The sequence below is a fragment of the Sander lucioperca genome, chromosome 9 (assembly GCF_008315115.2).
Source record: "Sander lucioperca isolate FBNREF2018 chromosome 9, SLUC_FBN_1.2, whole genome shotgun sequence".
Classification (NCBI taxonomy): Eukaryota; Metazoa; Chordata; class Actinopteri; order Perciformes; family Percidae; genus Sander; species Sander lucioperca.
Genome location: NC_050181.1, coordinates 9,158,173 through 9,181,053, shown reverse-complemented (window position 1 = coordinate 9,181,053; position 22,881 = coordinate 9,158,173). Strand labels below are relative to the sequence as shown.

The window sequence follows — 22,881 nt, the reverse complement described above, 5'->3', positions numbered from 1 at the left end:
AGATTAATCCAGTTCAGCGGCAGTCAAGGGTAGATCAGATAAATAGCTCGAAACAGTATGTTTATACTTTGACATTTTAGCTGGAATTAGAGATGTTTAACTAAATAAGCACATGTTAATCATGTCCAGAAGCTATGGCAAGCACAAAATAATGCACTACAGTAACAAAGAAGATTCTTGATATACTGGATTTGATCATTTCCTCATGTGTCTTTTTTTTAAATTTCCGAAAACTTTGTACCGTACTTCTTCAGCTAGATTGATTGAAATTGTCAATTGTTATTGTCCAAAGTCGCATCTCTCACTCACACGCACACACACACTTCCTCCAGCTGTGTCACAATGGAGTCCTGGAGACCTCAGTTTTTTACTGTTAATTTACTAAATTAGATGTATCTCTAGATCCAGACAGAGGTCTTTCCATTTTTAACAATGGTTGCCGCCTTCTCTGTGGCTGATTTCGGCCTTGCTCCTTGTTTCTCCTGGACTGTATTGACGCGATTTTGCTCCGCCATTGTACCCCCAGATACAGGACTGCTGGTTCTGGAGGTTTGTTGGTTGTTTTTGGTTTGATATGTTTGAAAGGCCATATCGAGCTGTTCTTGGGCAACCCGTAGGTGCCGGTGTAGGCTTACCAAATCAGAAGGGATGTTCTCATCTGGGCTGGTGCACTGCTGCTCCTGGGCTACATTGGCCATGTTCTGCTCGTGGGTGATGAGGCTGTTGGGGATCCTGCTAGGTTTGTCTGTCTTCATCACCAGGTTGTACCCCGGAGGAGAGGCTGGGATGTTTCGAGAAAACGGGTAGCCGTAGGACGTCCGTCGGCCGTTCCTCTTCATGCGAAGGGTGTCCCGAAAAGTGCCAATTCCCAAGTGAAGCATCTCACACACATTTAGCACTAGACAAAGACAGCTTACCACATACATGATGAGGAGGAAGATTGTTTTCTCTGTGGGCCTGGAGATGAAACAGTCCACTCGGTGTGGACAGGGGACCCTGTTACATACATATGAAGGACTGACTTGAAAACCATAGAGGAGATACTGTCCTGCAAGGAAAGCGATTTCAAAAATAGCTCGCGACATGAGCTGAAGAACATAGATTCTCATCAGGCCTTCTTGCATAATTCTTCGGCGGCCATCATGTTTTGGTGGGTCTTTGCTAGTGCTGCTCACTGGTACGGGCTTGGCCTCCTGCACCTTCAGTATATCCTCATAGATCATGGGCTCAGCATCGTCATCTTCATCCTCCTCTAAGACATCCTCCAGATGGTGGCTTTCTTTCCATCTGGAGAGAGGAGAAGGCTTTTTGCGGAGCCTGAGTTGCTTCCTGCGATCCAACTCTGTACTTCGGGCTATCTTGTGGATGGCGTAACCCATGTACATAATAGAAGGAGTGGAGATCATGATGATCTGGAAGACCCAGAAGCGGACGTGCGAGAGCGGGGCAAAGGCATCATAGCATACGTTGTCACAACCTGGCTGCTTGGTATTGCAGGTGAACTTGGTCTGCTCGTCGGAGTAGATGGACTCGCCTCCAACCGCTGTGAGCACAATGCGGAAGATGATGAGCACAGTCAGCCACACTTTCCCCACAAAGGTGGAGTGGTTGTGGATCTCTTCCAGGAGACGAGTGAGAAAGCTCCAGCTCATGTTGTTCTAACAAGCTTTTCAACTAGAATCTGTGAAGAGAGAATAAAGCATTGATTATTAATCCAAATACTTATGGAAGAATTTGGTTGGAGCTTGAAAAAGCTATGAGTTGCAGATTAATTCATGTTCAATGTTAGTGAATTGTAAGTTTGTAATCACAGATAATATTACTTTGTAGTATAATGTTGTAGCTGTATATACGTCTTTATATATATGTTCCTTATACCAAATGCCTGAGCTGTTTGTGTGCAGTTGTCAACACAAAGCAAATCCAGACTAGGGCTGCAACTAACAATTACTTTCATTATCAGTTAGTTTCTTGGCTATAAAATGTCCCAGGTGACATCTTTAAATGTCTCATTTTATCTAACCACCACTCGAAAACCCCAAAAATATTCTATGTACTACCACAGAAGACTAATAAAAACAACAAAATCACATTTGAGAAGATGGAACTAGATAATTCATGGCAATTTTGCTCAAAAAAATTATTAAATAATTAATCGATTAACAAAATAGCTGCCAATTTATTTTCTGTCAATCAATTAATCATTGATCAAACTACAGCCATTTCAGTTATAATCCAGTGTGGACCTACAGTATAACTAGAAAATGTGGACTTTGCAAATGTCACAAACATCAACTCATCTGCACAGATGTAGAGATCATTTTCAATTGATTGCACGTCCAAACACAAGACAATGGCTTGTGTTGATTCATGTCAGTGATAGGGTGATGTCATCCAGTCACCCTATCTAAACACACATCACACAGTATTTCTAATATCCCCTTCTAACAGATTGAAATAGGTTATAAAAGGGTTGAAATGGCAACAAATAGCAAAAGAAAGATTAAAACAAAAGAGAAAAACACTTTATCAGCCACACACATAAACCCACCAGCAACAACTACCATTTTGATTATAGCTTTGACCAAAGAAAATGCTGAACACTACAAGAGGGTTGACAGGCTAAAAACACAAAATGAAACTGACAGAGCTGTGAATATAAGAAAAGACCATTCTGGTACAAGAGTGTACACCACTCAGAGCCACCTCAGAAACATACTGAACTCTGCATTTCAACACATCATGCCATGGGACACGCACAGAATAACAGATGACATGAAACCTCACAGTGTCATACTCTGACTCTGTGAGGTGAATCAAGCTGCGATAAGGAGATAGCGTAACGCTTCTGTCCCTTCATTCATGGGACAGAGCTGCAGAGTTCATGTTCATCTCATGACTGCGGCACTGTGTTCTCTGGCGTGGGATGTGCCATCTCCCCTGCCATCTGAGTGAACAGGAGAGGCTTGTTGCTCTGCCAAGAGGCCTCCCCTCCAGATCCAGCACTGCTGACGCTGGGGAGGGGTACAGCCACAAGGAGACAGATGGCACCTATGGTTGGCGACTCATGTGCCCCAGGATGGCATGACAGGAGGGCAGCTGCACCGAGGATGTACTGTATAAGATTGAACGAATCTGTTGTATATCATAGCATCAACATCATATTGTAACCTAACACTGAAGTGATCTTGAGATATCCACCTGGTGTTAATGTGTTTTGCAAAGTGTTCTACAGCGTGTTGATGTTGATTGTTTGCTGCCTTGTCTGTCTTTAGTTTTCAGTGCTGTTGCCATTTTAATGAAGTCTACCCTGAAAAGAGATTTCTAATCTAAGTGGGACTTGCCTGTTTAATAACAGATTTTTACTAAAAGGTCAAGCAGCAATGTAATGCAACAGAGATCATCATACAAAGTAACTTACTCCAAGTCAATGACATTTTTCATTTATAATATTTTTAAACAGGGGAAAAGCATACTTTTCAGGATTTAAATGTTTAAAAAAAAACAAGCTTATCTCATCTTACAATTCAATATCAAAATTGAATAAATACATTCACTTTTGATATTACAATTCCACAAAATAGAGCCACTTTTTAAATAAAGGTGTAATATGATTTAAGAAATTAGATAGTCAAAAACATACTGTATGTTTATGTTTGTAACTATTTAATTTATTTTTTAATAATGTATTTATTGCAGGAGCAGTGGTTCATCATACATGCAGATGCAGGCCCATTATATTTTACATTATTAAACATGAATCATATTGTATTATGTTGGGTGAATAGCTTTTTGTAACATTGGTTCAATTGTCTTCATAGCAGATATATTCATATTTGAAAGACTACTGCAAAGGCATGAAATAATGAGGGTGGATTCAGCAGGATCTTACAAAAAGTCCACAATTTCACTGATAATTGAACAGAAACTATCATTCAGTTTCTTAAGGGGAAAGTCAATAACTAAAACAACCCACCTGGAAAAGTTGTACATGCATTTCCCATCCTGAAGGTCTCCTGTGCCCTCTCTAGATATCCCCTGCACAGTCTGATCCATTGAATTCCACTTCCATCCTAATGTCCTGGCCTTTTCCGTCTTATTAATAACTTCCAGAATGGCAAAAATGAAAAAACAATAACGGAACTTATCAGACTAGACTTTCTATTTATTCCGTTTTCCCACTCTATGAAGCAGTGAGGTCTCGCCGCTGTGAATGCCTCACATTCTGGCTTGTGTCTGGTTTCTATTACACCAGCCTTCTGCCCAAGAAGGAAGTATAAAAAACAGAGAGGCAGAAAAAAATCCTCCTCTGGCAAGTGACCCTTATCCAAGGGTTCAGACTTGAGGATATCGTACTGCAGATTGAAATGAACACCCAGATGAGGGAGCGTGTTAATCGCAACACAGTCAACCTCCCCCCAATGCTCATGTGCAACATTTGTAACACAGATGATGAAGGTCTCTCCCTCTCTCTTTCTGTTTCTCTTACTTTGTCTCTCTTTCTCTCTCCCTCTCTTTACATCTATCTATGTATCTTGGCTTCTTGCAGGTTCCTGTCTACTGTACATGCCCTCCAGCCATTTATACAGCAACAGCAGTAGCTTACTCTGAGAAAAAAGGTGATGTATAGCGTTGTGGCACACTTCACACACGTGTAGAAATGCAAATAGTCATTTAAAACACACACACACACACACCTCCCTTTTTCTCTTTCTCTCCCTCTCTTGTCGCGCACACACACACACACACACTCACATCAACCACATTAACTGCAATCAGCAACCTCTATATTATCCGTCAATTACATACCAGTTTACAGTGGGTGACAGTTATGAAAAAACAACTTTGGGGAGACAAAGACAGGGAGTTTGAGGACAGACACGTCACTGAGACATAAGCCACCTTGCCTCAGTGCAGATCCGCTAGAATGTAACCAGCAGGTACGCTCAGTCATATCAAGTGTCATAACATTTAGATCCTCCGTCCAGGCAGATGGCCAGATAACAGAGCAGTGGACAGGTTGCACTCTGCACTCCTGCTACACGTCTTTTCCAAGTTAATGTTTATACTTTCAAGCTTTCACCTCGGCTTGTGGAGTGCAGTAGCACACGTTGTTACTTCAGGCATGAGATGGATTTTTTTTCACATGATGGCAAGAGCGGCTATATGTGGACAGCAGTCTCTCCCTGTCTCTCTCACTCACTCACACACACTTCCTTCCTTTTTTTATTTTTTAAGTCTGAAATAACAAAACAAAGTACAGATGAGGAGGTGATTCATGCAAGATTAAAATCGGAAAGGAATTTCTCCATCTCTTTATTGTATGTGCCAGACCTTGCTGTCAAGTTTGGGAAAGGATCTAAAGTCAACTTCTTTTAATAGAGGACAGATAAACGGGTTAGTGTCTGGCTTGCATTAATGAAATGTGTCTGGTCATTGTCACAGTGACCTTATTATTATAATGTTACTTTCACAAGGGCCTCAATAAGCCTTAATTATGACCTGTATACAGCTATAAAGCCAAGAATAACGTTCAACAACACCAGCAAGGCCACCATCAATCAAATCACACATCCATCTCAGTTCTTTATAATTTTAATAATAAAAAAAAGAAATCTTGATGTCCTGTGTCTTAATATATTTTAAGAATATCAGACTGTCTTTAGTAAGAAAGCAAAGACAACTGTGCGAGACATGTCAAGAATGGGATAGTACAAGCACGTTATAGACGTCTTTGCATTTAAATCTCATTCTGTTTGAATAGTTTGTGGTCGAAAGAAAGCTCTAAGAGCCAGCCATCTGGGCCTGCAGGACTCATCGTCCTGAGGCCTCACCTTCAGGGATCCCCTCTCCGTCTGACTGAGGAGATGTGGCGTAGCGGCACCCCTGGTGCAGTACTGAAGAAAAGAAGACGAGCGATGCTGCTGGAATGACTAGAGCATTTGGGATTTTGGACATGTGCTATCCCTAAGGGACGGATAAGCACGTGTTTTTAAGTTGCAGTGCATTCCTCTCTATGCAAAATCTTTCATCCAAAAGACACAGATGGTCCAGTGAAGACAGTTGTTAAGTGAACATTCAACTAAAAGTCAATTAGAGTTTATGTTCCTCAACAAATTGCTGGGATTAACACTCTTACTGAGGTGCCACTATGCTCTACTCTAATTGATATTAGGTCATATATGTATGAATCTTATGTTTGTATTCCCAGATCTGTATTTAATACAGTTATGTACTTTACTTTTTTAATTGTGGTTATCCCTCTTTATACCTTTTGTTCTAAAAAAATAACCCCTATTTTTTATTTATTTTTGGTTCTTCTCAGAACCTCACGGTACAAGGTTTTACTTTTTACTGTATGTACAAAAGAAACTGATTTAGGCCTATTACTACTTACTTTATTACTGTAACGGCCGGCAGGATGCCGTTGTGTTGACTGTTCTGCACGGCAGTGCAAAGGATCATGGGACTAGGTTATTAACAGTCCCTGTCCTAGTTTAAGTGTGTAAATAATGTTCTGTTAGTGTTTTTGTTATAAATTGACGTTACCTGGGTTTTAGTCTCGATAATGTGTTCATGTTTATTTACATTTGTTGGGTTACCATGACTGAAACACTGGGGTAGGTTGATGACGTCTGTGTATCGATGTATGCATAGGTTGAATAAACTTCTGTTGAGTGATATCTTGGGCTCTCTGACTTCTTTCATGTAGCTCGCAACATTACAATTATTAAACTAGTTTTTTTTTTCTCTAACAATTAATAAAGAAAAAGTCTTTGAAACTGCATCAATATATTGGAATTGCTCACAGTTAAGCAAAAACAAAAGTGCACAAATGCATACAGTCAAACCAATGACTGTCTAGTTTTGAATGTGCTGTCCCTGTGTCCTTGGACAATTCAGGCTAGTCTAGCTTTGGGTAACTTCAGTTCATGTTGATAAATATTGATTGGACTGCCCAGAGCCAGGAGAATACTCCCCTGTAAGATATGGTTTGACATTGCTCTTGTCACAAGGACTGGTATCATGTGGCAGCCAAATGAGAATGCTTAATATTCATTAGGTTACGGTTATATTTAGTATTACATGTAAAATAGAGCAGATGTGGTAGCATTTGTGAGATGCGAACTTTCAAAAATATCTAATATGACAGATGACAATTAAACAGAAAATCTAAATTACTTTAAAGACAAAATTGATGAAAAATAATCAGCATAATTGCTGTGGTGCAATGGCTGTATGAATCATATAATACATTTATTGCAATTGTTTTTAAATGTATACTCACACAGACATATTTTAACAGAATGATTTGGTTATTCCCTGACAGTTTCACCTTTAAGAGGTCACTGGGAGCTGTGAGGGTTTGCAGCGTAGCCGAGTGTTGAAGTGATGCAACATGGAGGAGTGAACATCTCGACAACTCTCCTTGGCCGCCACCAATGTCATTACAAGAGTTTTATCCAAATGTATTTACTGAACAAAGTTGATGCAAGCAGACTGGGGGCTGTAAGGGTCTGTGTTTATGTAACAGATCAAGCGCCACCATGTGACTTGGATGCCCCAGAGAAAAGAGTGACACAAGACACCAGAGTAAAATCATGCAACTTGGTGCTTGGACTCCTCCTCTCTCCCATCTCTCCTACTACTATCATTAAACTGCTCTTACCAGGCTGTGGGGGGCTATCCCATAGGCAGCTTGAGAGTGGTGGCAGTCCCATCTCATTTGTTCATTTTTCTCCCAGTTTCTCAGCCAAGCCTATCTAACCCCCGGGGTGAGTGCGTCCCATGCCAGTTTTACTAAGGCTGGACTCCACTGAAGCGACTGAGATGAAAAGCCTTGAGGTGGATGCCAACAACTATCCTCAGCCAGGGCTCTGCGTCTCCCACATGAGCAAAGCAACTTGTTTTGAAAAATTAGCTGCACCACTACTGTACAATTAAACAAACACAACTTATTTAGTTAATATTTTTGATGTGTAAATGAAATTAAAAAAAGAGTGTATTCCACCTAAAATGATTTAACATAACAGACGAAGCCCTCATCTTCATTCCATACTATACATCTGGACTCACTTAAAAATGCATGTCAAACTATTTAAAGCACTGGAGAAAATGAGGATATATAGCAACATTTTAATAGTCTTAAAATAGTTTATCTTCCATTGGAAAAAGGCCTGTTTCCTGTCTCAGAAGGATGTTCTGTTTATTTTACTGCCCTGGAATACTCCAATCATTCTGGTAGTAAAGATTTGCCAATAAATACTCTTACACACATTACTGTTCATGCTTTAAGTGAGGTATGAGGCTGGCATATAGACTTATTATCAAGAGCTCAAAAATCATGTCTCATTTATGTTTATGATTAGGAAGTAATAAAGTGTTGCCTCCCCAATTAGACATTTCCATCATAAATAACATTCTGATATGAGCTGCCAGTTTTCATCAGTGTGCCAGTTATATGTTTCACGGTAGTCTCGCATTGCCACACCTTCCTCCACAGCACTGCGGAGGAGGGTCTGATTAGTCCACACAGCATTCCGGGATGGAAGAAAAACGTGCTCTGGTTTATTGGAATTTGTTTAAACCAATCACAATTGTCTTGGCCATTGCTAGGCGCTGAGTGGAGACACGGTGCCACTGCAAAATAGCCTCGGGAAGGAATTTGTTTGGGTGGAACGTGTATGTCCCGGAAGTGGAACGTCGAGGATATAGACTAGTTTCACAGAAAACAACACTGGAAGTGTCCAAACCAGTAGCCACAGTACATGATTGACTGGGCTACATAACACAGTGGGCCCATATCATGTTTGGTTATCTTGCTGACAAGTTATGAGCAAATTGTAGCTCAGTTGAAAAAAGTGATTAAATGGAGCCAATGTCTAAATGAAAATACTCTAGTGATAATATTGTTTGAGAATAAAAAACAGTATGTTTACATGCCCTCTTAATAGATCATGAGCAGAGCACACTAATTTAGATTTGCTTGACAGCTCTCAGACTACAGGAGTCCCTAACATTAGAAAATGGAGGAAAAAAAGAGTGATGATAATGTGTTTTGTTAAAAATGTATATTTAAAATCAAGGTTGTATACTTAACTAGACACAATACATTATAATGAAATACTCAAGCGAACAAGTGAATCAATAAAATAGTATTCAGATCACAACATATATCTTAATTGTTTAATTCCTTGTAATCATTTCTACACTCACTTGCTGATGAAGTTTTCCATCAGGGCAGTAAAATCCAACACACAACTACCCATCCAAATGAACAAAATAACAGCGCTTCGCTCGCAGAGCTGGAGGGCCTTAATCTTTGACATTATCTTGTCTTAACTGGCCATGGCATGAGCTGATCTGGGGCAAGCCCAAAGGTGCAGCAGACCTAGTCAGGGTCATTTGGACTACCAGATATGTTTACTGCAACTCCTTCCTTCCAGATGCCTTATTGCCGTTGCCCTTCTCTAATTTAGTGAACTCCGTAGCAACGCTGCAGGATTACACTGATAACAGCAATATACCCTCTCTCTTTGGCGTAAACTTAACTAAGGAAAGCTCAGATCAAAACTGTATATGTGCACATACTGCATAGTGTACTGGTGAACACATTTAAAGCTCAGCTATTAAGCCAGTGAGAAGAAAAGGCAATCTGCTGACTTAAAGGCAATGGCTAACAGAAGTAACAAAGTAAAATCATGTGCTAATGTGTGCTGGGGATATTGTCTGCATTCACTAAATAGAAAAAGAACACTTCCTTATCTAATTTTTCTCTACTTTCATCAGTGGACATTTTTATCCACTAGATGGCAATCATTTATTCAATTTATACAGACTCTTGGACAATCACTATCTTGTGTTAACAAACATCTTGGAATTTGTTTGACTTTCTGTATCATGGTCTAAAGTCCTGTAGACTGTTTTTGCCCCCCAGACATGTGGTCAACAATACCCATAATGGGGGCTATGACCCAGTTGACACTGAGTAACATTAGGTGATAAACCAACCTGTCAGATCCTTTTGACTACACAAACATCACAGTTGAATCCTTTAAAGCCTTTAAGGTTAAGTTACAGTATTTTAAGGCATTTAAAGCATCTCATTAAGATAGCTGAGGAGCGTAAAATGCCAACAAATACAACAGTTCACATGGAGGCTACACTGAAATAGGAAGGGTTGTTCTATGTGCTGTTGTCCCATTGTTTCAGGCTTTGGCCACGGCTTTCCTGTAAAACTGATTGCACCTCTGTATCACTAATATAGGTTATCTTTCTTTTTTTTCATTTGCAAAACTCCTACCTAATATGTTTTAGCTTTATAGAAACAGTGCCAAAATAAAAAAAAAAAAATACATTTACAGTACATAAAGCAATAACTTATTTTAGTATTTAATGGTTTGCTAGAACTATATCAATTTGAGCCTCATTAGCTCATATCATTTCCTAATGTTTCCAATGTACAATTAGAGATTAGATAGATTTTCAAGGTTAAAGTACAAAACAAATGCCATGTGACACAACAACACAATGTGAGACAGTGGCATTAAAACTAAACCTCAGCATGGTGTTAAGCCCCACTTGGGGTCACTTTAACTACCCTCTATTAAAACTGAATAGAAAATGCCTAAAATATGTTTAGACAAAAATGTAACAAGCAAACCTTTGTTTTGCCACTTCAAGTTGCATGAACTAATTCTCCAGTTGAATTCAAATGCTGGTAAAAAAAGAAATTTAAGCTTTTGTTTATGCAAATAAAGCCAACAACTGCATACTATGAAACAGCATAATCCACAGAAAAAGCCACAAAAAGAAGAAGAATGAATGCTCTACCTACCTGTCCATGCGGATAAAGCAGGAGCTTATTCTATGCTTTATGGTAGGTCATCCTGGGCGGGCATCCAGAGGCATCGTTTCACTGCTCAGGCTCAGAAACAGGATGAGAGAGACAATGGGTCATTTTTCTTCAAAACCCCTCACCACCAAGTACAGGCAGGACACTTAGGAGACCAGCATCCTGCCAAAGGCCCCATTGTTTCCCAGCTCGTCCGCCTCCATTGCCATGACCACTGCTTGTATTTATTTAATTCAGGATGACTCCTACTACAACCCCATTCATTCACCCAGAAATTAACAGTGGCATAGCTCTGGACCTCCAAAACCTTGCTTTTCCTGATTTAGCTGTGTGTGAGTGTGCAGACGTGTGTGTACTACATGACATGCACATTCACATTATTTCCAACATATTTTATTAGGGGTTTATTCAACCTCCAGTGCATATATTATCCACTTAAACCTTTTTTTTCTGCTGCATGAGTTGAAGAACATTGTAATGGGTTTTCTTTGCCATTTTTCAAAGTTTTTTTTTTCAAGACCAAGAAAGCTTGTGGAAGGTTTTTCCTCAGCTGGTTGCAGAGGGCTGTTTGTTGTTTTTTGTCAAGTGATGGAAATACGGCATGACAACTCCTTTTCCTGATGTACCATGGCATGCCAAAACCATGAAGATTACAAAAGATTTGATGTTATTTTTTTGGCATTATGTTTGACCTCTTGTCCTCTTTTGCATCAGAAATGTAGTTGAACTTACATGTAGTTAAAGTAGAAGATTGCACTATGTGATAATTAACTTTAATTCAAGGAACAACAAAGACTAAAACAATAACAAGTGAGGAATAGCAAATGTTTGAATTTCACCAAGAAGAAGCGGTGGGCCCCAGATCACATATTTGTGCAGAGAGTGGTTCGATGGACTGAACATACATTAGGCGGTGCACGGATATTTACACCAGGCATGTCAAGAAAAAGGCTAGAATTGTTACAGGTTCAAACCACCCGGGTAACAGCTTTTTCTCCATGTTGACATTCATCAGGTTCATCAGGTTCATCAGGTTCATCAGAGGCTCAGGAATAGCTTCCACCCTAAGACAACTAGGATCCTAAATGAAGACACTGAATGAAGACACTCATTACTGATCAGAGTTTTCCTTCTTCTGAAAAATCTTAAATTGATCAGTGCAGTCTTTCTTCATAGTCATATATGATGTAGGTATAAGGACACTGTGGAGGACAATGATGTTAAACATTAATCTAGTAATGGAAGGTTGGCGAAATCGGAGGCACTCTAGAGGGTAATGACTTACCGTGTTGCAGGGTTCATTTTCCGACGAATTTGCGCAATATGCTTGTTGGCAATAAACATTTAAACTGTTATCCATTGTATTTGATGTTGTTGGGTATCACAAAACGGAATATAATATGAAAAAGTAGGTACTATTTTACAGCGGTTTGCAATGATTCTCCTTACCCCCACAATGCATTGAATTACGTCACCTTGCGGAGATGACAAGGGGACTGGCAAGTTAGCCCATAGGTAGCATGATTTCTTCTATTTCTAGATCTAGATAAGTTCGTTGCTGCGTTGTTAAATTATAGCAACTCACCAGGACACTTCACAACTCTCCACTCATTCTCCTTGGACCATGCATGTAGTTGGTTTTGCCAGCCATCAGTTCTCGGCAATTCCTTATTCGCTCTCTTACGTCTGACAAGTTCGAAAATATACGGCTGCGGTGTTATTATTAGTGGTTCTTGCCACCTCTTCCTCATCCCAGTCAGTCGCTATAGTTCTAGTACTAGGCTGAGGATAGTTTCCTCCACGTCTCCCCAAAGTTACGTCATCACCGAATTGCGTTAAAAAAAAACCCCGCTAATACCAAAAACAACAAACTGGCCTTTAACACCATTTGGAGACATTTTTAAAATGATATACATATCTTGAGTGCTTTATGTACCCATTATTCAACAGTGGTGGTTAACCTGCAACATGGCCTTTAAAGGGGCGCTATGCAGTTTTGGCAATTTCTTTGCTGTTTTCTCACTTTTTGCTCACAGGTTTCTCTATAGAGGTCCCCCTACAGCTTTGGAATAAATATTTGGCAACACTGTCGTAAAAACTCGTTGGCGACTCTCCCCCCTCCCATCTTCTCCCTCTGGTCATGTGCATTTGTTTTCAAAGAAGCCGGCGAACGCACGGAGCCATGTCCACTGAGGTATGATACACAGAAGGCTAGCATATAAATGTTGAGATAGTGTATATTTGTATTGTGTTATCAAACGTAATCCGTAACATTATGGTGAAAAACAAGAGACTAAGAAATGTTTCCGCTTATTTGTGTTTATTTTTTTTAGCTTAGCCTATCTCAACTATAGACTTTTATAGAGATTAGGCAGTATCAAAATTAAACTTTACGTTGCATTCTTTTATAATGTTGACGGGATTAGAGTGATTGTTTGTGTCACCCCCGTAGTTTGTTTGTTCATTTTTTTTCTTTGGCACGAATACGTGTAGTAGGGTAGGCCTATAAGTTATTCGTTCATAAGGGACTGTTCGATATTTATTTCAAGGGCCACCGGAGGAGTTTTGGGATCTTTAGTCAAAATAGACCTGACCCTCTGTTCACCAGCAATACATTTTGGATGACCCTCCAAAATGATTAAGAGAAAAGGGATGACCCTCCCCAACAATTTATTGAATCCTTCTGTACTGGTTTGCGCTTGGCAAAGAGGTACAGATGCCTATTGTTTTTTTTACAGCCATGACATGTGTGACTAAACCTCTGCATTCTCATCTTATGCATCACACTCCTCTGTTATGGTGTGGTGGCCATTTCAGTAGATTTACTCACTAACATTGTTGTGGAAACACAATCATAGACTGTATATATAATGGACCAACAGATCCCGTTGCTCTGGACGGAGACCAGTGAAGGATATTAGAAGCACTTTTCCGGTGAGCGCTGAGCATTACTGCGCAGCCTCCAACTGAGAGAGACGACGTAAATGTGACGTGAGCAACCTGTCTGAAAGTTGTAAGTCTTCTGGTAGCTGTGCCAAGAGAAATCTCAATCATTCCCAATCTTGCAGAGACGGAGAGCGTAGGTATATGTAAGGAGATAACATAGGCACAGGCTAATTATTGCTAACTAAAATGCTAGTTAACATTAGTAATTAAACTTAAACAGCTAATCTGCCCTACAAAGCAAAAAGGCAGTAACTACGCAGAGTGCAGAACTGAGAAAAATGACTTTAAAGTTATCCTGTCATCCAGCTAAGTAGTTGTAGGTAGATTATTGGACATGTGGCTGTTTTTGTTACTTTATATTAGCTTATTCCTTGTACATATCAATCCTCATATTTAATTTGATATTTTACCCCTATTTTGCAGTTACTGTATTCTTGCTTTGTATTACTTACCAAAAACGTGGCACCATACCAAGGAAAAAGACAGTAACTACAGATTCTTCAAAAACTATTTTGCCACAACTAAGGCTCTGGGTGTGTTAGATACACTGTATTTGAAATAATTGGAACCATTTGTTTTCCTGAACATGGATATACCAAAACCAACACTAATTTGACCATTTTAGGTCAATATTTTCCACCCGGAAGCTGTTCTGCTGCTGAAATGGCTGCTTAAAGTCTCACATTGCTAAGCTGTTATCAAGTTATCCTGTCATCCAGCTAAGTAGTTGTAGGTAGATTATTGTACATGTGGCTGTTTTTGTTTCTTTATATTAGCTTATTCTTTGTACATATCAATCCTCATATTTAATTTGATATTTTACCCCTATTTTGCAGTTACTGTATTCTTGCTTTGTTTCACTGGGGCTTTTTGCAGTTACTGTACAAACGACTACCATTTTTCTCCACAACGACACACATTTGAGATAAGATGTTTTGTCACAAAGGATGCCTTGAATGTCATGAAAATGATAATAACTAATTTTTGACCAAAAATGCAGTTACTGGCTTTTTGTTTTGTAGGGCAGTAATGTAAGTCGAAACTGCCTGCGAGCTTCTCCTGTACTATACGGTAATTCCTATACTATACGAAAGTAAGTCGCGCGGTTATGACACAATTGTTTTTTTACAAAAACGTCTGCTGCGGAGCCATAACATGAGATACAAGGTAATGGAGCCTTTTATACATTGTCATGTTTCTTTAGAAATAAACAATGGACAAGTCTTTAAAAGCTTCAGATGTAAAGTTATTCGCTGTCAAAGTGGTGCCAAAATGAATGGCAGTCAGTGGGATGCTAACGGGGGGTGAGTGCTTGTTAGCATCAAAATGGCGCCATAGGAGCTACGCGTTGTGAGGAGAAGCTTACCCCCTTGAACACAATAAGCATGGAAACTAAATGCACACTTCCTGCATTACTGCATTACTTCAAATACTAAGTTACTCCTCTAGTAAACTAGTATTCACATGAAATAAAACAATAAAACATTGAGACCATTCAGCAAAGCACACTGGGAAATAACAAATTCAACACTGGTTGCTATGGACTCGTCACTAGGCTTCCTCAGTCATTGCATATTTTAGCATAGGTAAAGCTGCCGAAGCTGAACATTATCCAAAACTCCATTTCTCAGACGAGTGTCAATTTGGGAGCTTGCATGCTACCGCTCCTTCCTTCTCAAATGCCTTGAAAAGGCTTTCGTTTGCACAATTTCAGAAATAATAGGCAGCCTGGAGACCTCCCATCTCATGGCCTCCCTGCGCGAGCTTCGACTTTTCAAAATAAAAGCTTGCGTCTGGTCTGCTATGTTTTCGTACGGTGTTTTGGATGTTTTTGAACTAAACAGTACGGCAATCATGCTAATGAATAACACACATTATTTTTTTCAGCAGATGTCTTAGTTACAACACGATGGAGCTAGCAAAACAGTTTTGTGTTTATATGTGCGAGCGGGATTTATTCAGTTTGGGAAATCCCACGGTCTCTAAAGCTACAGCTCAAATTGTATGGCTGACTAAACAAGAAGGGACCCATCTGCTAGCGATAGGGGCCGAGACATATAAATAAAATAAATATGCACCAAACAAGCCACTTTGAAATTTTGCTGTTCTCATGAATACAAAAGTTGGGTGACCCTCCCCCCTACACTAAAAAAAATTGGATGACCCTCCCATCAACAAAGAATAAAAAGACATGACCCTCCCCTATTTTCCTCCAGTGGTCCATTGCATAAAAACCGAACGGTCCCTAACGATAGCCTTGAAACGTCATATTGACAATGGTTCATTGTATGATATTGCAGGGGACCACATGTGCTCATACAAGTTCGGATGTGGGCGGTGGTTGTACAGGAGCAAGAAGACTCAGCCATCTTGGGTCATCAGACCCAAGTGAAATCTTGCAGGGAAGGCCGGTCCCACTTCTCAGCCTCCTGGACTGAATGGCCTTCTGAATGTCTGGGATGTAGGAGTATAGATTCTTTTCTTTCACTATGTACACACCCCAAGTCTTTGATTTTTTTGTTGTATGACCGTCGGTACCTGGAGATAAAGGAACAGCCATTAGTATTAGTCATTTTCAAAAAGCTTGTCAACAAAAGCAAGGTGTTCAATATACAAAAATATAACAGTAACAACTTACATCTTGTGTCCCTCCCAGTTGCGTGCTGACAATCGGTTGTGTTTGTCGATAGCTCCAAGCAAAGTCTGGGTCTTGTAGACAAAGGGAGTATATGGCATGCACTTTGCCGCAGACATTAATAAGTGGTTCTGGAAGCTTTCCAGGTCTGAGGTAGTCCTGTGTGGTTGGGATAGACAAATAGAACTCCTCACCACATGAATCTACTTCCATTCTACTCTCGTAAAATAAGACAAGACAGAAATGCTTGAGTGCTAAAATATGGCAAATGCGATTTGGACTGTAGATGCTTACCTGAAGTTTATGAACTTCTTCACCTGGGTCAACCACCTTTTGTCCAGCACGATGGCAGTCAGTGCCTGGTGAGCTGCTGAACCTGTAATCACACTACATCATTGTGAGTAAAATGAGTGCATCCTTACAGGGCACTCAATCATGCATTTGCATTGTTTGTTTGAAATTACCTTGGATGATCCAGGTCTTATCCTCACTGCCCTCTTCAAGGGGCTCATGCTCACAAAAGCCAGTTGACCACGAATGCTCGTTTCGTACATGGTATAGCACACCAACCCACATCATCTGTACAAAAGGAATACAAAACATGCATTAATATCTCATGGCTGTTTAATCATAAATAAAACATGCTATATGAATAATATAGTCCAAACTGAGAAGTTATCTGAATCCCAGTGTTTCCAAATCATTTGTAAAACATTTCAATCATGAGATACGTAGGTAAAAAAAAAAGGTCCTAAGGGTATGTCCACCTGACCCTGGCCTGAACTTGCTGTGATATATTGAACTGGTCTAAAACATGTTTTATTACCACATACACAGATGTAAAGTACACAAAAAATAATGTATATGAAAGGAATATGTGTATGTATACTTAAAGGTGCTTCCAAAAATGTTGTCCCACTATTAATGCGTAGCATATTGAGGTGAAAAGATATAAGGCATACATTTTAAAATAACGTAATCCAATACAAGTCCACAACAGTCCTCAAAAAAAAGACAATAGGGTTGAAAAAAGAAGTTGGGCAAGGGTAGTAAGTATAGGATATGAAAGGTACTGTAGGCTTATCACAAGGTTTTTGGTTTTCCTGGCCATTTATTGTGTTTTTAAAAACACCTCAGAATCTCAATGGTTGAGTCTAATATTGGACAGTGGATAAAGTGGATAGGGCTAAATAAAGCAACCCATTAGATTGTTTTTCTAAAGTTCCCTCCATGTTTTATCAGATGCTGGAGATGACATGGAAGTACAGCATATGGCATGCATTAGTACTAGATGTGTGCATGGGTTTGTTTCTGTGTGTGGCGTGCCAGCAATACGCAGCATGGAATGTTTCAACCCCCTCAAAGCAGTAATCTGGCACTAAGTATCTGGTAAGTATCTTCATTCTAAAAAATATCAGATTTTTAGGCATTTTTGAGTTAAGTGGGTTGTGAAAGCAATTTTAAAGAATGCATTTATTTTGACCAATAGAGGAACATGTAGTGCAATCTGTTCCTGATATAACAACAGCAATATGTTAGTAAGGTGAGTGCAATTGTGAGAATCAGCACATCTTTCTATCTTCTGTCTGTACAGAGAGGTCAAAAAGATACAGGAGGAAATCTTATATTGCACTTATTCATTATAATTGTGTGAAAATCAGCATGTACAGTCTATGAGTGTATGACCTCTGACACATATTGTCATACTATCATACCTCTTACAGTATTAAAAAAACACCTCTCTGACCCAGTCTCACATTACACATTCTAAGTTTGGATAAAGGTAGTAATTATTGCAGGATTATCAAAAGCACTATTCGCATGTGATTTAGAAATGAACTACCCCACTTCTGTGTTCCGTGTGGCACTTTCACACGTTATAAGCAAAGTCTGTATTTTACTCAAATTTACTGACATTTCCCCCTGCATGATGTCAAAACTTTCATTAATAATTGCCAACGCAGCCAATACAACCCCAAATCACAGAAACCTGACGAGACTTTGGACTTTATTGGGCCAAATGGGCATTCTGATATCAAGCACTGTTTTTACAAAATCACAGTTTATGTTTTGTCCAATTCTTAGACTGTTTCAGATTTTATAATTAGCGTGAAAGTGGGGAGCAGCTTTAAGATCTTCAGTAAATTTTCTCAAGGACTTGCTCTGTCCCCTACGATTTTCACTCTTCAAACATAATTTACCCAACTTTATGTCAGGTACTTCATGTCTCTTTGTTGACTACCTAAATACCCTCAAAGAACCGTGTAAGTTTGTGTTTTAAATATGTAATCTTCCATTTTGTGAAAACTCTGAACAATGGCTCTCTCATCCGTTTCAATTGGGAGGCTATCATAAATTGTTCATAGATTGTTTTTCTGCCTGGGGTTGAGATGTGACATTCTGAGTTTTTTTTTTATTTTTAATATGTTTAAAATCTGCATAATGCCCTTTTCTTATCTACTCTCATGTCATGGAAGTGAGTGGAGCGATTGTTAGAAAATGTTACTCTTGTGTGTGTCCTATTAAACCTTTAGAACATTGTAAACTGAACCCTTCATGTCACTTTGTTCTCCAAGCTAGTAACTGCTTTTAGAATCATAGAGGTCAAGCCATGACCTTTAGCATTCCAATAAACTATGGTACAGAGCTACTGACCTGTGAAGTAAATCTGTCCCAAAATCGAAGCAAACTCTTCACAGTCAGCCTAATAGAAGTCAATGTGGACTAAACTGTGGATCACTTTTCATTGATCTGACACAAGATGCATTCAATTACAACATCTCTTAAAATGTATGAACTGTTTTCTTACTCAAACTAAATCGCCAATGTGTTGTTTATTTACAGTTATTTCTGTATATGTTCACATACTATTGTAAAACTGTTAAATGTACGTTCAAAACATATCACAAAATTACTGTAAGTTAGGACAGCAATTGGCTAAATGCTGCTATATGTATGGTACATCTAAAAAAAGAACAACACTTATGCAAAACTGTATAGTCAGCAGTGGAATGATAGTGAGCTCAGCAACGACTAGTTATGTTGTTTAAATGTGGTGATAGCTAAAACGTATGCCAGTCATGTGTTATTGAGTAATTATATTTTAAAACAATAAAGTTCAGAGACCACAGTAAAATATAATCTTTTGTTATTTTGGTCAAATGAAGGCTTTATTACAGGTTGAAAAAAATCTAAAAACTCACAAGCATTTTAGCATAATCATGTTAATTATCAAGCCATAAGTATGGTTACAGGTGCGCACACCTCCCATACCTAATGCTGGCCCTCTAAAGGTTACACAAACAGAGAAGTATTTTTGTTGAACAAATTATTAACTAACATCATGATGACAAAGCAATGGCATCTCAGCTTTTTCTACTTCTTTTTAGTTTCTCACCCATATATAGACGTTTACATTATGTAACAAGTAATGTTAACTAGTCCCAACACACAAAATCTTAGCATCTGAAGCTCTTCATCTTTGACTGTCATCTCATTTTTTTTGTCTTGGAAGTAATTATTAGACAACACTTTATAGTACAACACCTGCTAGAAATTATATCATACTGGAAAAAAGCTGTGCAAAGAAGCAGCCATAATATTCACAATATTCTATTAAACCAACATAATTTGTTTATACAACGATTAATTAATTATTGTTGACTAGATTGAACTGCTCTCTGATTTGTGATTCACAAGAGAGAGAGAGTTATATTCATAATAAACTGTTCAAAATATAAAAAATAGTAGTGTATTTGTGCATAGTACAACTGGAGGGAATTGATTGTAGTTCTTATTTATAATATGGTTGACAATTTAGTTATAAACAAAAATATTAAAACACAAGTTTTAAAGCCACATTCACAATGTGCTGCTCACATCACTGGTATGGAAATAAAAACAATACTTCGTTGTGGAATCTCATGTTTCCGACATAATTGTCAAATGTGCAGAGATGATCAAAACCAGAAAACACTTTGTCAGAAAACGATTGATTAGTTTAATATTTGAGTCTGTATCGGAACTGAATGTCGCTGTCAGGTTGCATCGTTCCAAAGCCCCATCGACTGAAGTCCATCTCAGGTATCTTCTCATCAGGATTCTTCAGCTCAAACTCAAAATAAACCAACATGAGGAAAACAAACTGCTTCAGCTCATTGGTGGCAAAGAAACGCCCAGGGCACATGGAGACCCCAGCCCCCCAGGGCATGTTGTAATACTTCACCTTCTTCCCTGCTTTGTAAAAATGTGTTTTCTTGCTCCTGTCTGGATTGAGAAAGCGGTCATATTTGAATGAATGTGGGTCAGAGTGGATCTCTGGGTCAACTTGAATGGCAATGTAAGGAAAGACTGCCATTCTGTCACCCTTGCGGATTAAGTATTCCCGCCCATCAGCCATCTTGAAGGTCATATCCTGATTTACTGCTCTGGTGAGGAGGGGTGCAGCAGTGAGTCGGAGGGTCTCTTCCACAGCACTGTCCAGGATTGGTGTTTTCATCAGCATTTCACGGGTCAGGTTGATTAAAGGGCCACCACGGTGGACTTCTTGCCCAAATTCCTTCAAAACCGTATTTACCTCTTCCTTTACTGCTGCCATGGCTTCTGAGTTTTTCATGAGGAAGAGGAGCAGCCAGAATGAAGAAGGCCCTGTGTTGCCCTGAGAGGCCCAAAGAAGCACAAACATGTACCTGTCTATCATTGACTCCTTTATACCCATCTCCCCTTTGCCTTGCTGGATGTCCCACACCCAGCGACTAATGTTGTCCTTGGTCTTCATCTTCTGAATTGACAGAGTGTTCCAGAAGAGTCCCAGGAGCCTCTGTGCTTCCAACCTTTCCCTTGGTGGCAGGACCCCATAAGCAAACCTGGGGAAGAGTTGGTCATATTTACGAAACTCATGAAATAAGGCTTCTGATTCAGCTCTGTCTTTCTCCTCACTTCCTTCTGACTTGTGTGGCTCATTGCCATATAGAGATAAGTAGCCAGCCCTGAAAACAATATTGTAGCAGTACATAAACAGTCCATCCTCCGTCCAGGTTCTTTGGTCTGCAGGTGAGCCAATGTTGTGCAACATCAGGTTCTGCAAATTACTCATCATGGATTGTGTCATTGCCTCCAGGCCATCCCCCTGAAGATGCTTGTTGCTGTACATCTGGAGAATTCTGTGTTCGTTCTCTACAGGAGTGTAACCAAACACTCTACGCACCAGCTGCACAGAAAACTTCCTGAAGTCGAGTTTTTCTCGACTCTCCTTAACAAATGATCCAAACGATAGAGGGTCCTGAAGGAATGTAAAGTAATACCCTCCCAGCTGTATTGTGAACACATCACCGTGTTTTTGCTTCATCCTCTCTAGGAACTTAAATGTGTTCCTGCGAAACTCTAAGACATGACCCAGCCAAGGGATGAGCCCCTTATCCAAAGGGGGTTCTCCTGGTCGCCGCTGTCGAAACACCCCGAGAAGGTACAGCCCTCCAATCAGAGCGGCAAGAAAGCCAAGAAGAATCGGCAGCAGCAGTCCCATGACTGGTTTCTCTGTCAGCCACGCAGGGTTTTAGAGTTCAGATTCACATCATGCTTAATATACAGACTGTTGCTCCTCCCTTTGCCTTGGGGATCGGTTTCAACTTTCCACAAGCTGCTAAGTCAATATCATCCCTTTAAGCATGAAACTGTGAAATGGTTCCAGAGAGGAGAACAAACATGAGGCAATACTTTCACTCTGTAACATCAACCGACCAAGCATGCAGGTTTTCTAAATGAAACGTGATCAAATCATAGGTATTTTATAAAAAAGATATCCGCAAACAGGCCACATTATAACATAACTTTTACCTAATTTAGCTGTAGCAGAAGCTGTTGACACAGTAAAGATACAGTACACCAGACATTCTGAATAAGCAATACATTTTGTTTATGATTCACAAATCTTAAAATACAGTTCAGCTCAGTCAACAATAGAGAAAACATTGCTGAGTGGAATGGAATTTGAGTATAGAGGTAAACATAATGTGAAACTTTCTGACACACTCAATGTGACATGCCACATGTATTGAAATAACAAAAGGTCATTCCTTCTGCACTTTTTTGTGCTTAAAGCTGGGAAGTGCTGTTCTAAATTGTGTTCACTTTGAAAACAGCATATGGCATGCATTAGTACCAGATGTGTGCATGAGTTTGTTTCTGTGTGTGGCGTGCCAGCAATACACAGCATGGAATGTTTCAACCCCCTCAAAGCAGCTTTTTTACGAAACAGTGTGACTGTGAGGTAAGTATCTTCTTTCTCAAAAATATCAGATTTTTAGGCATTTTTGAGTTAAGTGGGTTATGAAAGCAATTACAAAGCATGCATTTATTTTGACCAATAGAGGAACATGTAGTGCAATCTGTTCCTGATATAACAACAGCAATATGTTAGTAAAGTGAGTGCAATTGTGAGAATCAG

The 22,881-nt window shown here is 39.5% G+C and overlaps 2 protein-coding genes across 3 annotated transcripts; both read right to left on the bottom strand.

The window, feature by feature from the left end:
- Positions 1-11,211, bottom strand: cx47.1 (connexin 47.1). 2 transcript variants are annotated; one of them, XM_031294025.2, is made up of 2 exons: positions 10,838-11,211; positions 1-1,681 (listed from the first exon to the last, which is right to left on the bottom strand). In XM_031294025.2, exon 2 carries the CDS (start codon positions 1,650-1,652, stop codon positions 399-401), a length of 1,254 nt encoding a protein of 417 aa, XP_031149885.1. In that variant the 5' UTR covers positions 1,653-1,681; positions 10,838-11,211; the 3' UTR covers positions 1-398. The 2 variants fall into 2 exon arrangements, with proteins under 2 accessions (XP_031149885.1, XP_031149887.1); XM_031294027.2 differs by lacking the exon at positions 10,838-11,211 and adding an exon at positions 3,977-4,340.
- An 8,432-nt stretch (positions 11,212-19,643) lies between these two features.
- On the bottom strand, positions 19,644-21,984 carry LOC116045967 (5-beta-cholestane-3-alpha,7-alpha-diol 12-alpha-hydroxylase). The gene has a single exon (XM_031294024.1). The coding sequence runs from the start codon at positions 21,958-21,960 to the stop codon at positions 20,437-20,439; it is 1,524 nt and encodes a 507-aa protein (XP_031149884.1). The 5' UTR covers positions 21,961-21,984; the 3' UTR covers positions 19,644-20,436.
- Positions 21,985-22,881: the final 897 nt, after the last annotated feature.

Bases quoted from the DNA above. Each gene is read 5' to 3' on its own strand.
- cx47.1 (XM_031294025.2), bottom strand. From the start codon at position 1,652: ATGAGCTGGAGCTTTCTCACTCGTCTCCTGGAAGAGATCCACAACCAC.
- LOC116045967 (XM_031294024.1), bottom strand. From the start codon at position 21,960: ATGGGACTGCTGCTGCCGATTCTTCTTGGCTTTCTTGCCGCTCTGATT.